Source organism: Scyliorhinus torazame, chromosome 5 (assembly GCF_047496885.1).
Source record: "Scyliorhinus torazame isolate Kashiwa2021f chromosome 5, sScyTor2.1, whole genome shotgun sequence".
NCBI lineage: Eukaryota > Metazoa > Chordata > Chondrichthyes > Carcharhiniformes > Scyliorhinidae > Scyliorhinus > Scyliorhinus torazame.
The window spans coordinates 10,935,564-10,948,521 of record NC_092711.1 but is presented as its reverse complement, the minus strand read 5'-3'; the positions used below and the strand labels follow the sequence as shown (position 1 = coordinate 10,948,521).

Here is a 12,958-nt window from a genome sequence, read left to right as displayed (position 1 = left end):
TCAGTAACACTCTCGTATCCATCATGTACTTCAGTAACACTCTCATACCCATTGTGTACCTGAGTAATGCTCTCGTATCCATCGTGTATCTCAGTAACACTCTCATACCCATTGTGTACCTGAGTAATGCTCTCGTATCCATCGTGTATCTCAGTAACGCTCTCATACCCATCGTGTATCTCAGTAACACTCTCATACCCATCGTGTACCTGAGTAATGCTCTCGTATCCATCGTGTATCTCAGTAACGCTCTCATACCCATCGTGTATCTCAGTAACACTCTCATACCCATCGTGTACCTGAGTAACGCTCTCATATCCATCGTGTACCTGAGTAACGCTCTCATATCCATCGTGTATCTCAGTAACGCTCTCCTACCCATTGTGTATCTCAGTAACACTCTTGCATCCACTGTATCTCTCAGTAACACTCTCAATACCCACCCTGTATCATGTAACATTCTCATAACCATTGTGTACCTAAGTATTGCCCTCGTATCCATCGTGTATGTCAGTGAGGCTCTTGTCTCCGTTGTGTCTCTCAGTAACACACTCATACCCATTGTATACCTCAGTAACACTCTTGAATCCATCGTGTATCTCAGTAACACCCTCACATCCATCATGTACCTCAGTAACTCTCTTGTATACATTGTGTACCTCAGTAATGCTCTTGTATCCATCATGTGCCTCAGTAACACTCTCGTATCCATCATGTACCTCAGTAACACTCTCGTACCCATCTGGTACCTCAGTAACGCTCTTGTATCCATCGTGTACCTCAGTAACGCTCTCGTACCCATCTGGTACCTCAGTAACACTCTCGTACCCATCTGGTACCTCAGTAACACTCTCGTATCCATCATGTACCTCGGTAACACTCTCGTACCCATCTGGTACCTCGGTAACACTCTCGTACCCATCTGGTACCTCAGTAACACTCCCGTACCCATCTGGTATCTCGGTAACACTCTCGTACCCATCTGGTACCTCAGTAACACTCCCGTACCCATCTGGTACTTCAGTAACACTCCCGTACCCATCTGGTATCTCGGTAACACTCCCGTACCCATCTAGTACCTCAGTAACACCCCCGTACCCATCTGGTATCTCGGTAACACCCCCGTACCCATCTGGTATCTCGGTAACACTCTCGTACCCATCTGGTAACTCAGTAACACTCCCGTACCCATCTGGTACCTCAGTAACGCTCTCGTACCCATCTGGTATCTCGGTAACACTCCCGTACCCATCTGGTACCTCAGTAACACTCCCGTACCCATCTGGTACTTCAGTAACACTCCCGTACCCATCTGGTACTTCAGTAACACTCCCGTACCCATCTGGTACCTCAGTAACACTCCCGTACCCATCTGGTATCTCGGTAACACCCCCGTACCCATCTGGTATCTCGGTAACACTCTCGTACCCATCTGGTAACTCAGTAACACTCCCGTACCCATCTGGTACCTCAGTAACGCTCTCGTACCCATCTGGTATCTCGGTAACACTCCCGTACCCATCTGGTACCTCAGTAACGCTCTTGTATCCATCTGGTATCTCAGTAACACTCTCGTATCCATCTGGTATCTCGGTAACACTCTCGTACCCATCTGGTAACTCAGTAACACTCCCGTACCCATCTGGTACCTCAGTAACGCTCTCGTATCCATCTGGTATCTCGGTAACACTCCCGTACCCATCTGGTACCTCAGTAACGCTCTTGTATCCATCTGGTATCTCAGTAACACTCTCGTACCCATCTGGTACCTCAGTAACACTCCCGTACCCATCTGGTACCTCAGTAACGCTCTCGTATCCATCATGTACTTCAGTAACACTCCCGTACCCATCTGGTACCTCGGTAACACTCCCGTACCCATCTGGTACCTCAGTAACACTCTCGTACCCATCTGGTACCTCAGTAACGCTCGTGTATCCATCTGGTACCTCAGTAACACTCCCGTACCCATCTGGTACCTCAGTAACGCTCTCGTATCCATCATGTACTTCAGTAACACTCCCGTACCCATCTGGTACCTCGGTAACACTCTCGTACCCATCTGGTACCTCAGTAACGCTCTCGTATCCATCTGGTATCTCGGTAACACTCTCGTATCCATCATGTACTTCAGTAACACTCCCGTACCCATCTGGTACCTCGGTAACACTCTCGTACCCATCGTGTATCTCAGTAACGCTCTCGTATCCATCGTGTATCTCAGTAACGCTCTTGTACTCTGCATCAGATACTCATTGCCGCGTTTACATACATTAACATACACCGGTCTTGTCCTCTATTTGACACAGAAAGCCAGAATGCCTTGGTGATGTTGTTGAAAGATATCCCACAGCGATTCCCGCAGGAATTTCAAACGGCCCTGATGGCAATCCCTCAAGAAGCTGCAAAGAAACTCTCTGCTGTGGTGTCGTCCTGAGGTAAGGAACAGTATTTCAAACTTCAGCTCCACAACCCATCCTCAGGTTGTCTTCCATGTCCTGGAGTTGAATCATGTCCAGACGGAGGGCTTGAAGGTCTCTTTCCGCTTGCTACCTCCTAGCCCTACGACACAACTTAATTTGCCGTCCTTCAGTAACGGAACTGGTTTTACATATTTGCCTTGGTTACATGTCTTACCTAGAAGACCATTCTGGCAACATTATTACGATCCCAGACCAGACCCAACATTTGCTAGGATTCTGGACAGGAACCCTAATATTTTTTAATTTGTAAGACTGAGAGGACTTGGATAGAGCAGGGACAGGAATGGTTGTTGCAGGTGCCGGGGTTTAGATATTTCAGTAAGCGCAGGGAAGGTGGTAAAAGAGGGGGAGGGGTGGCATTGTTAGTCAAGGACAGTATTACGGTGGCAGAAAGGACGTTTGATGAGGACCCGTCTACTGAGGTAGTATGGGCTGAGGTTAGAAACAGGAAAGGAGAGGTTACCCTGTTCGGGGTTTTCTATAGGCCTCCGAAAAGTTCGAGAGATGTAGAGGAGAGGATTGCAAAGATGATTCTGGATCGGAGCGAAAGCAACAGGGTGGTTGTTATTGGGGACTTTAACTTTCCAAATATTGACTGGAAACGCCATAGTTTGAGTACTTTAGATGGGTCCGTTTTTGTCCAATGTGTGCAGGAGGGTTTCCTGACACAGTCTGTAGATAGGCCAACGAGAGGCGAGGCCATATTGGATTTGGTACTGGGTAATGAACCAGGACAGGTGTTAGATTTGGAGGTAGGTGAGCATTTTGCTGATAGTGACCACAATTCGATTACGTTTACTTTAGTGATGGAAAGGGACAGGTATATACCGCAGGGCAAGAGGTATATCTGGGGGAAAGGCAATTATGATGCGATGAGGCATGACTGAGGATGCATCGGATGGAGAGGAAAACTGCAGGGGATGGGCACAATGGAAATGTGGAGCTTGTTCAAGGAACAGCTACTGCGTGTCCTTGATAAGTATGTACCTGTCAGGCAGGGAGGAAGTGGTCGAGCGAGGGAACCGTGGTTTACTAAAGCAGTCGAAACGCTTGTCAAAAGGAAGAAGGAGGCTTATGTAAAGATGAGACATGAAGGTTCAGTTAGGGCGCTCGAGAGTTACAAGTTAGCTAGGAAGGACCTAAAGAGAGAGCTAAGAAGAGCCAGGAGGGGACATGAGAAGTCTTTGGCAGGCAGGATCAAGGATAACCCTAAAGCTTTTTATAGATATGTCAGGAATAAACAAATGATTAGAGTAAGAGTAGGACCAGTCAAGGACAGTAGTGGGAAGTTGTGCTTGGAGTCCGAGGAGATAGGAGAGGTGCTAAATGAATATTTTTCATCAGTATTCACACAGGAAAACCACAATGTTGTCGAGAATACTGCGATTCAGGCTACTAGACTAGAAGGGCTTGAGGTTCATAAGGAGGAGGTGTTAGCAATTCTGCAAAGTGTGAAAATAGATAAGTCCCCTGGGCCGGATGGGATTTATCCTAGGATTCTCTGGGAAGCTAGGGAGGAGATTGCTGAGCCTTTGGCTTTGATCTTTAAGTCATCTTTGTCTACAGGAATAGTGCCAGAAGACTGGAGGATAGCAAATGTTGTCCCCTTGTTCAAGAAGGGGAGTAGAGACAACCCCGGTAACTATAGACCAGTGAGCCTTACTTCTGTTGTGGGCAAAATATTGGAAAGATTTATAAGAGATAGGATGTCTAATTATCTGGAATGGAATAATTTGATTAGAGATAGTCAACACGGTTTTGTGAAGGGTAGGTCGTGCCTCACAAACCTTATAGAGTTCTTTGAGAAGGTGACCAAACAGGTGGATGAGGGTAAAGCAGTTGATGTGGTGTATATGGATTTCAGTAAAGCGTTTGATAAGGTTCCCCATGATAGGCTACTGCAGAAAATACGGAGGCATGGGATTCAGGGTGATTTAGCAGTTTGGATCAGAAATTGGCTAGCTGGAAGAAGACCAGTGGTGGTTGATGGGAAATGTTCAGATTGGAGTTCAGTTACTAGTGGTGTACCACAAGGATCTGTTTTGGGGCCACTGTTGTTTGTCATTTTTGGAAATGACCTGGAGGAGGGCGTAGAAGGATGGGTGAGTAAATTTGCAGATGACACTAAAGTCGGTGGAGTTGTGGACAGTGCGGAAGTATGTTACAAGTTACAGAGGGACATAGATAAGCTGCAGCGCTGGGCTGAGAGGTGGTAAATGGAGTTTAATGCCGAAAAGTGTGAGGTGATTCATTTTGGAAGGAATAACAGGAAGACAGAGTACTGGGCTAATGATAAGATTCTTGGTAGTGTGGATGAGCAGAGAGATCTCGGTGTCCATGTACATAGATCCCTGAAAGTTGCCACCCAGGTTGAGAGGGTTGTTAAGAAGGCGTACGGTGTGTTAGCTTTTATTGGTAGAGGGATTGAGTTTCGGAGCCATGAGGTCATGTTGCAGCTGTACAAAACTCTGGTGCGGCCGCATTTGGAGTATTGCGTGCAATTCTGGTCGCCGCATTATAGGAAGGACGTGGAAGCATTGGAAAGGGTGCAGAGGAGATTTACCAGAATGAGGGAAGATCTTATGAGGAAAGGCTGAGGGACTTGAGGCTGTTTTTGTTAGAAGAAGGTTAAGGGGTGACTTAATTGAGGCATACAAGATGATCAGAAGATTGGATAGTGTGGACAGTGAGAGCCTTTTTCCTCGGATTGTGATGTCTCGCACGAGGGGACATAGCTTTAAATTAAGGGGAGCTAGATATAAGACAGATGTCAGAGGTAGGTTATTTACTCAGAGAATAGTAAGGGCGTGGAATGCCCTGCCTGCAACAGTAGTGGACTCGCCAACACTAAGGGCATTCAAATGGTCATTGGATAGACATATGGACGATAAGGGAATAGTGTAGATGGGCTTTAGAGTGGTTTCACAGGTCGGCGCAACATCGAGGGCCGAAGGGCCTGTACTGCGCTGTAATGTTCTAAAAGGTGCTTCGCTCCAGGACTAACTCCACACACAAATAGGGATACGTACATTAACACAAACTTTAATATTGAAACTAACTTTAACATAAAGGGAATAGCTTACAATTCTAAGTTAACTTAACAATCAAATGAAACTCTTTATCTCCTAACTGCTAACTTTATCTCCAATCAAGCAAAACCCACCTCTGGTCAAACCCCATTTTCAAATACAGTCAGCAAACAAAGCAGTACTTGCTGTACAGAGATGCCTTGGAGAGAGAGAGAGAACGTTCAGGAAACAGCCTGCAGATTGTTGTCTGTGGCAAACCACTGTTTAAGACCATAAGACCAGAAGACATAGGAGCGGAAGTAAGGCCATTCGGCCCATCGAGTCCACTCCGCCATTCAATCATGGCTGATTTCAACTCCATTTACCCGCTATAACTTGACAACTCTTTCCAGAAGTGGCTTTTTGGTTCCCAGCCACATCTCAATTGATTGATTCAAAACCTCACTGCCCTAGCCCCTGGCTGAATTAATTACATCCTCCTCATCCCACTCGAATCCCATGGCCTGATTACTTAAAGTTTAAACGCAATGTCTCCAATGATCGACTCCCTAGAAATCAAAACACAAATCCATTAGGCCTGTCCTCCACATAAGCAATGTTTGAAATACGGATGTTCTTTTATGATGCCCTAATTACCCTTTCTGGTGCTATAGTTTGATCCTGTCTTTAAAAGCAGGATTTTTGAAACCATTACTGCAGCAGGTATATGCATACTAATCCAGACTTCCAACCATTCCTGCACTGAATACATATACTACAATATATACCTGAAACTCCTGTACACTGCGGCGCTCCCTCAGTACTGACTCTCTGACAGTGTGGCGCTCCCTCAGTACTGACCCTCTGACAGTGCGGCGCTCCCTCAGTACTGACCCTCTGACAGTGCGGCGCTCCCTCAGTACTGACCCTCTGACAGTGTAGCACTCCCTCAGTACTGACCCTCTGACAGTGCAGCACTCCCTCAGTACTGACCCTCTGACAGTGCGGCACTCCCTCAGTACTGACCCTCTGACAGTGCAGAGCTCCCTCAGTACTGACCCTCTGACAGTGCGGCACTCCCTCAGTACTGACCCTCTGACAGTGCAGCGCTCCCTCAATACTGACCCTCTGACAGTGCGGCACTCCCTCAGTACTGACCCTCTGACAGTGCAGCACTCCCTCAGTACTGACCCTCTGACAGTATAGAGCTCCCTCAGTACTGACCCTCTGACGGTGCAGCACTCCCTCAGTACTGACCCTCTGACAGTGCGGCACTCCCTCAGTAATGATCCTCTGACAGTGCGGCGCTCCCTCAGTACTGACCCTCTGACAGTGCGGCGCTCCCTCTGTACTTATCCTCTGACAGTGCGGCACTCCCTCAGTACTGACCCTCTGTCAGTGCAGCACTCCCTCAGTACTGACCTTCTGACAGTGCGGCACTCCCTCTGTACTGACCCTTTGACAGTGCGGCGCTCCCTCTGTACTGATACTCTGACAGTGCGGCACTCCCTCAGTACTGACCCTCCGACAGTGCGGCACTCCCTCAGTACTGACTCTGTGACAGTGCCGCACTCCCTCAGTACTGACCCTCTGTCAGTGCAGCACTCCCTCAGTACTGACCCTCTGAAAGTGCAGCACTCCCTCAGTACTGACCCTCTGACAGTGTGGCACTCACTCAGTACTGACCCTCTGAAAGTGCAGCACTCCCTCAGTACTGACCCTCTGAAAGTGCAGCACTCCCTCAGTACTGACCCTCTGACAGTGTGGCACTCCCTCAGTACTGACCCTCTGACAGTGCAGCACTCCCTCAGTACTGACCCTCTGACAGTGCGGCGCTCCCTCAGTACTGACCCTCTGACAGTGCGGCATTCCCTCAGTACTGACCCTCTGAAAGTGCAGCACTCCCTCAGTACTGACCCTCTGTCGGTGCGGCGCTCCCTCAGTACTGACCCTCTAACAGCGCGGCACTCCCTCAGTACTGACCCTCTGACAGTGCGGCGCTCCCTCAGTACTGACCCTCTGAAAGTGCGGCACTCCCTCAGTACTGACCCTCTGTCGGTGCGGCACTCCCTCAGTACTGACCCTCTGACAGTGCGGCGCTCCCATAGTTCTGACCCTCCGACAGTGCGGCACTCCCTCAGTACTGACCCTCTGACAGTGCGGCGCTCCCTCAGTACTGACCCTCCGACAGTGCGGCACTCCCTCAGTACTGACCCTCTGACAGTGCGGCGCTCCCTCAGTACTGACCCTCTGTCAGTGCAGCACTCCCTCAGTACTGACCCTCTGACAGTGCGGCATTCCCTCAGTACTGACTGTCCGATAGTGCGGAGTGTGTTTAGTCCGGATGCTGACATTGTTTCGGTCGAGAATCGTGTGCCTGTAACTGTATTTGTTCTCTCTCCCTCTCTCCAGTCCACTCTTGTTACAATTGGTCGAAAGACTGAACATGCCGTGTGTTCCAGTGCAGTCAGACGCGCTACAAAGCCATCGGACACCACTGTGCTGGATGCTGACGGCCAATCCCACAATCTGAACACCCCTCACGAACTCTCTGAAGGGAAAGAATGAAGCAAAATGGTTAACACTCCTTTTGGGGAGTTTTTGAAGAGACGTTTACCGGTTCCGAAGAGCACGTTACCACAGTTTGTTGGTTGTGTGTGTGTTTTTAAAGCCCTGTTGCTAACGAAGGGCAAATTTATTGTGTTTCTGCTGCCAAGGAAGAAAGTGTTTCAAGACCGATTTTGTGGAATGAATTTTATTGTGGTTTGCGAAAATATTCTTCAGTTGATTTAATAAAAGCCGACATAAAAAGGTGCTTTTCACGGTCTGTCCTGTTACTGTGATGAAGCACAGCGAGGTTTATGTCTTTCTAACATTCCAGACTCATCGGCCTTCTCTTTCTTCTCTCTTGCTGTCTCCGTCTTTTCCCTCCCGTTCTCACTCTGTCTCACATCCTCCTTCGAATGCTTACGCTCACGCCCATTCTGGCTCTCGCTCCCTGTCTGGCTGCCGCTCGCGCTCCCAGTCTGGCCCTCGCCCCCTGTCTGGCCCTCGCCCCCTGTCTGGCCCTCGCCCCCTGTCTGGCCCTCGCTCCCTGTCTGGCCCTCGCTCCCTGTCTGGCCCTCGCTCCCTGTCTGTCTCTCGCTCCCTGTCTGTCTCTCGCTCCCTGTCTGTCTCTCGCTCCCTGTCTGTCTCTCGCTCCCTGTCTGGCCCTCGCTCCCTGTCTGGCCCTCGCTCCCTGTCTGGCCCTCGCTCCCTGTCTGGCCCTCGCTCCCTGTCTGGCCCTCGCTCCCTGTCTGGCCCTCGCTCCCTGTCTGGCCCTCGCTCCCTGTCTGGCCCTCGCTCCCTGTCTGGCCCTCGCTCCCTGTCTGGCCCTCGCTCCCTGTCTGGCCCTCGCTCCCTGTCTGGCCCTCGCTCCCTGTCTGGCCCTCGCTCCCTGTCTGGCCCTCGCTCCCTGTCTGGCCCTCGCTCCCTGTCTGGCCCTCGCACCCGGTGTGGCTCTCGCTCGCGCTCCCTGTCTGGCCCTCGCTCCCTGTCTGGCCCTCGCACCCTGTCTGGCTCTCGCCCTTGCTCCCTGTCTGGCTCTCGCCCTTGCTCCCTGTCTGGCTCTCGCCCTCGCTCCCTGTCTGGCTCTCGCCCTCGCTCCCTGTCTGGCTCTCGCCCTCGCTCCCTGTCTGGCTCTCGCCCTCGCTCCCTGTCTGGCTCTCGCCCTCGCTCCCTGTCTGGCTCTCGCCCTCGCTCCCTGTCTGGCTCTCGCCCTCGCTCCCTGTCTGGCTCTCGCCCTCGCTCCCTGTCTGGCTCTCGCCCGCGCTACCTGGCTGGCTCTCGCCCTCGCTCCCTGTCTGGCCCTCGCTCCCTGTCTGGCCCTCGCTCCCTGTCTGGCCCTCGCTCCCTGTCTGGCCCTCGCTCCTTGTCTGGCCCTCGCTCCTTGTCTGGCCCTCGCTCCCTGTCTGGCCCTCGCACCCGGTGTGGCTCTCGCTCCCTGTCTGGCTGCCGCTCGCGCTCCCTGTCTGGCCCTCGCTCCCTGTCTGGCCCTCGCACCCTGTCTGGCTCTCGCCCTTGCTCCCTGTCTGGCTCTCGCCCTCGCTCCCTGTCTGGCTCTCGCCCTCGCTCCCTGTCTGGCTCTCGCCCTCGCTCCCTGTCTGGCTCTCGCCCTCGCTCCCTGTCTGGCTCTCGCCCTCGCTCCCTGTCTGGCTCTCGCCCTCGCTCCCTGTCTGGCTCTCGCCCTCGCTCCCTGTCTGGCTCTCGCCCTCGCTCCCTGTCTGGCTCTCGCCCGCGCTACCTGGCTGGCTCTCGCCCGCGCTACCTGGCTGGCTCTCGCCCGCGCTACCTGGCTGGCTCTCGCCCTCGCTCCCTGTCTGGCTCTCGCCCTCGCTCCCCGTCTGGCTCTCGCCCTCGCTACCTGGCTGGCTCTCGCCCTCGCTCCCTGTCTGGCTCTCGCCCTCGCTCCCTGTCTGGCTCTCGCCCCTCGCTCCCCGTCTGGCTCTCGCCCCTCGCTCCCCGTCTGGCTCTCGCCGTCGCTCCCTGTCTGGCTCTCGCCCCTCGCTCCCTGTCTGGCTCTCGCCCCTCGCTCCCCGTCTGGCTCTCGCCCTCGCTCCCTGGCTGGCTCTCGCCCTCGCTCCCTGTCTGGCTCTCGCCGTCGCTCCCTGTCTGGCTCTCGCCGTCGCTCCCTGTCTGGCTCTCGCCCTCGCTCCCTGGCTGGCTCTCGCCCTCGCTCCCTGTCTGGCTCTCGCCCTCGCTCCCTGTCTGGCTCTCGCCCTCGCTCCCTGTCTGGCTCTCGCCCTCGCTCCCTGTCTGGCTCTCGCCCTCGCGCACCCTTGCTCCCAGTCGGTGCTTTTTCCCGACTGTTTTGTTCTGTCTCTTTCTTCGGGCCTAATTTCGGGAGCCGTTCGGAGGAGGAGCAGTCTCTGTGAGTATAAAAATCTAACGGAAACTTCCTGTTTTCCAGTTTGTTTTTTCAAAAGTGACGTCCGAGGGAAGCTGTGATCTGATTGGTTGATAGCAAATCTGCCCCAAATTTGAAAAAAATCACAGCTAAACTCGTAAACTTAAATTAAACTAATTAATTAATGAGTGATGGCTGGTCAGGTGATGTGCTTGAGCTGCTTGATGTGGGAGCTGGCAGATCCCATTGCGAGCTGCAGCGACCACATCTGCAGTAAGGGGCTCATTTAGCACAGGGCTAAATCGCTGACTTTGAAATCAGACCAAAGCAGGCCAGCAGCATGGTTCAATTCCCGTACCAGCCTCCCCGAACAGGTGCCGGAATGTGGCGACTAGGGGCTTTTCACAGTAACTTCATTGAAGCCTACTTGTGACAAGCGATTTTCAGTAAGTGTTGGCTGCTCGAAGAGCTCCGGCTCAGAGTTGATGAGCTGGAGTCTGAGCTTCAAACACTGAGGCACATCTGGGAGGGGAAGTCTTACCTGGGCACTGTGTTTCAGGAGGCAGTCACACCTGTCAGAGTAAGTAGTTTAAATCCTGCCAGTGGCCAGGGACAGCAGGGTGTGACTGCAAGTCAGGCAGGTAAAGGGAACCAGCAGTCAGGAACTCCGGAGCCTCAGCCCTTGACTCTGTCCAACAGGTATGAGGCACTTGCTCCCTGTGTGGATGGCGAACAGGGCTGCAGGAAGGATGAGTCAGCTGACCAAGGCACCATGGTTCAGCAGGCCATTCAAGGGGAGGGAGTAAATAGGCAAGTTGTAGTTGTAGGGGATTCTATTATCAGGGGGATAGATAGTATCCTTTGTGAGCAGGATAAAGAGTCCCGCATGGTATGTTGCCTGCCCGGTGCTAGGGTGCGGGACATCTCTGACCGGCTTGAAAGGATACTAGAGAGGGAGGGGGAGGATCCAGTTGTTGTGGTCCATGTCGGTACCAACAACATAGGCAAGTCTTGAAAAGAGGACCTGTTTAGAGATTATAAAGAGCTAGGATTCAATTTAAAAAAACAGGTCCTCAAGGGTCATAATCTCCGGATTACTACCCGAGCCACGTGCAAATTGGCACAGGGAGGCAAGAATAAGGGAAGTTAACACGTGGCTGAAAGAGTGGCGTGGGAAAGAGGGGTTCCTTTTCATGGGACACTGGCATCAGTTTTGGGACAGGGGGGACCTATACCATTGGGATGGTCTCCACCTGAACCGAGCTGGGACCAGTGTTCTGGCGAAAAGAGTAAATAGGGTGGTCAATAGGACTTTAAACTAAAGATTGGGGGGGAAGGGAAAGTCAGGGAACCAAGAGGTGAAGGAATCAGTGGGAAGCGTAGCTGCTTAGGAATACAAAAAATCACAAAAAGACAACTCAGGAGAGGTTACGATAGTCCTCATCCCACAAAATATGACAGTGTGTGGAAAGGCTCAGTAAACTAAGGTCCACCACACTAAGAAAACGAAAAGGGACAGTCAATAGAGAATTAAAGGTGCTATATTTAAATGCGCGCAGTGTACGGAACAAGGTAGATGAGCTTGTGGCCCAGATTGTGACTGGCAGGTATGATGTGGTAGGCATCACAGAGACGTGGTTGCAGGGGGTTCAGGACTGGCATTTAAACATCCAGGCATTCACAACCTATCGAAAAGACAGAGAGGTGGGCAGAGGGGGCGGGGTTGCCTTGTTAATTAGGAATGAAATTAAATCAATAGCACTAAACGACATAGGGTCAGATGATGATGGAGTCTGTGTGGGTAGAGTTGAGGAACCACAAAGGCAAAAAAAACCATAATGGGAGTTATGTACAGGCCTCCTAACTGGTCAGGACCAGGGCACAAAATGCACCACAAAATAGAAAGTGCATGTCAGAAAGGCAAGGTCACAGTGATCATGGGGAACTTCCAATATGCAGGTGGACTGGGTAAATAATGCTGCAAATGGACCCAAGGAAAGGGAATTCATTGAATGTTTACAGGAGGGCTTTTTGGAACAGCTTGTGATGGAGCCCACGAGGGGACAGGCCATTCTGGACTTAGTGTTATGTAATGAGCCAGACTTGATTAAAGATCTTAAAGTAAGGAAACACTTAGGAGGCAGTGATCATAATATGGTAGAATTCAGTCTGCAATTTGAAAGAAAGAAGGTAGAATCAGATGTAAAGGTGTTACAGTTAAATAAAGGTAACTACAGGGGCATGAGGGAGGAACTGATGAAAATCGACTGGGAGCAGAGCCTAGTGGGAAAGACAGTAGAACAGCAATGGCAGGAGTTTCTGGGAGTAATTGAGGACACAGTACAGAGGTTCATCCCAAAGAAAAGAAAGGTTATCAGAGGGGGGATTAGGCAGCCATGCTGACAAAGGAAGTTAGGGAATGCATCAAAGCAAAAGAGAAAGCCTATAATTTGGCAAAAAGTAGTGGGAAGGCTACAAAAACAAACCGAGGATAACAAAGAGAAATAAGGAAAGAGAGGATCAATTATGAAGGTGGAGGGGTGGCATTGTTAGTCAAGGACAGTATTACGGTGGCAGAAAGG

The 12,958-nt window shown here is 51.4% G+C and overlaps 1 protein-coding gene across 1 annotated transcript in view; it reads left to right on the top strand.

The window, feature by feature from the left end:
• ipo4 (importin 4) overlaps positions 1-8,306 on the top strand; it is a 186,908-nt gene extending 178,602 nt beyond the window's left edge. Inside the window, exons 30-31 of the mRNA XM_072501599.1 lie at positions 2,310-2,438; positions 7,904-8,306. Coding sequence (XP_072357700.1) covers positions 2,310-2,437 — 128 coding nt within the window. The 3' untranslated portion in view covers position 2,438; positions 7,904-8,306. The remainder of the gene's footprint in view (positions 1-2,309; positions 2,439-7,903) is intronic.
• The last annotated feature ends 4,652 nt before the right edge of the window (positions 8,307-12,958 follow it).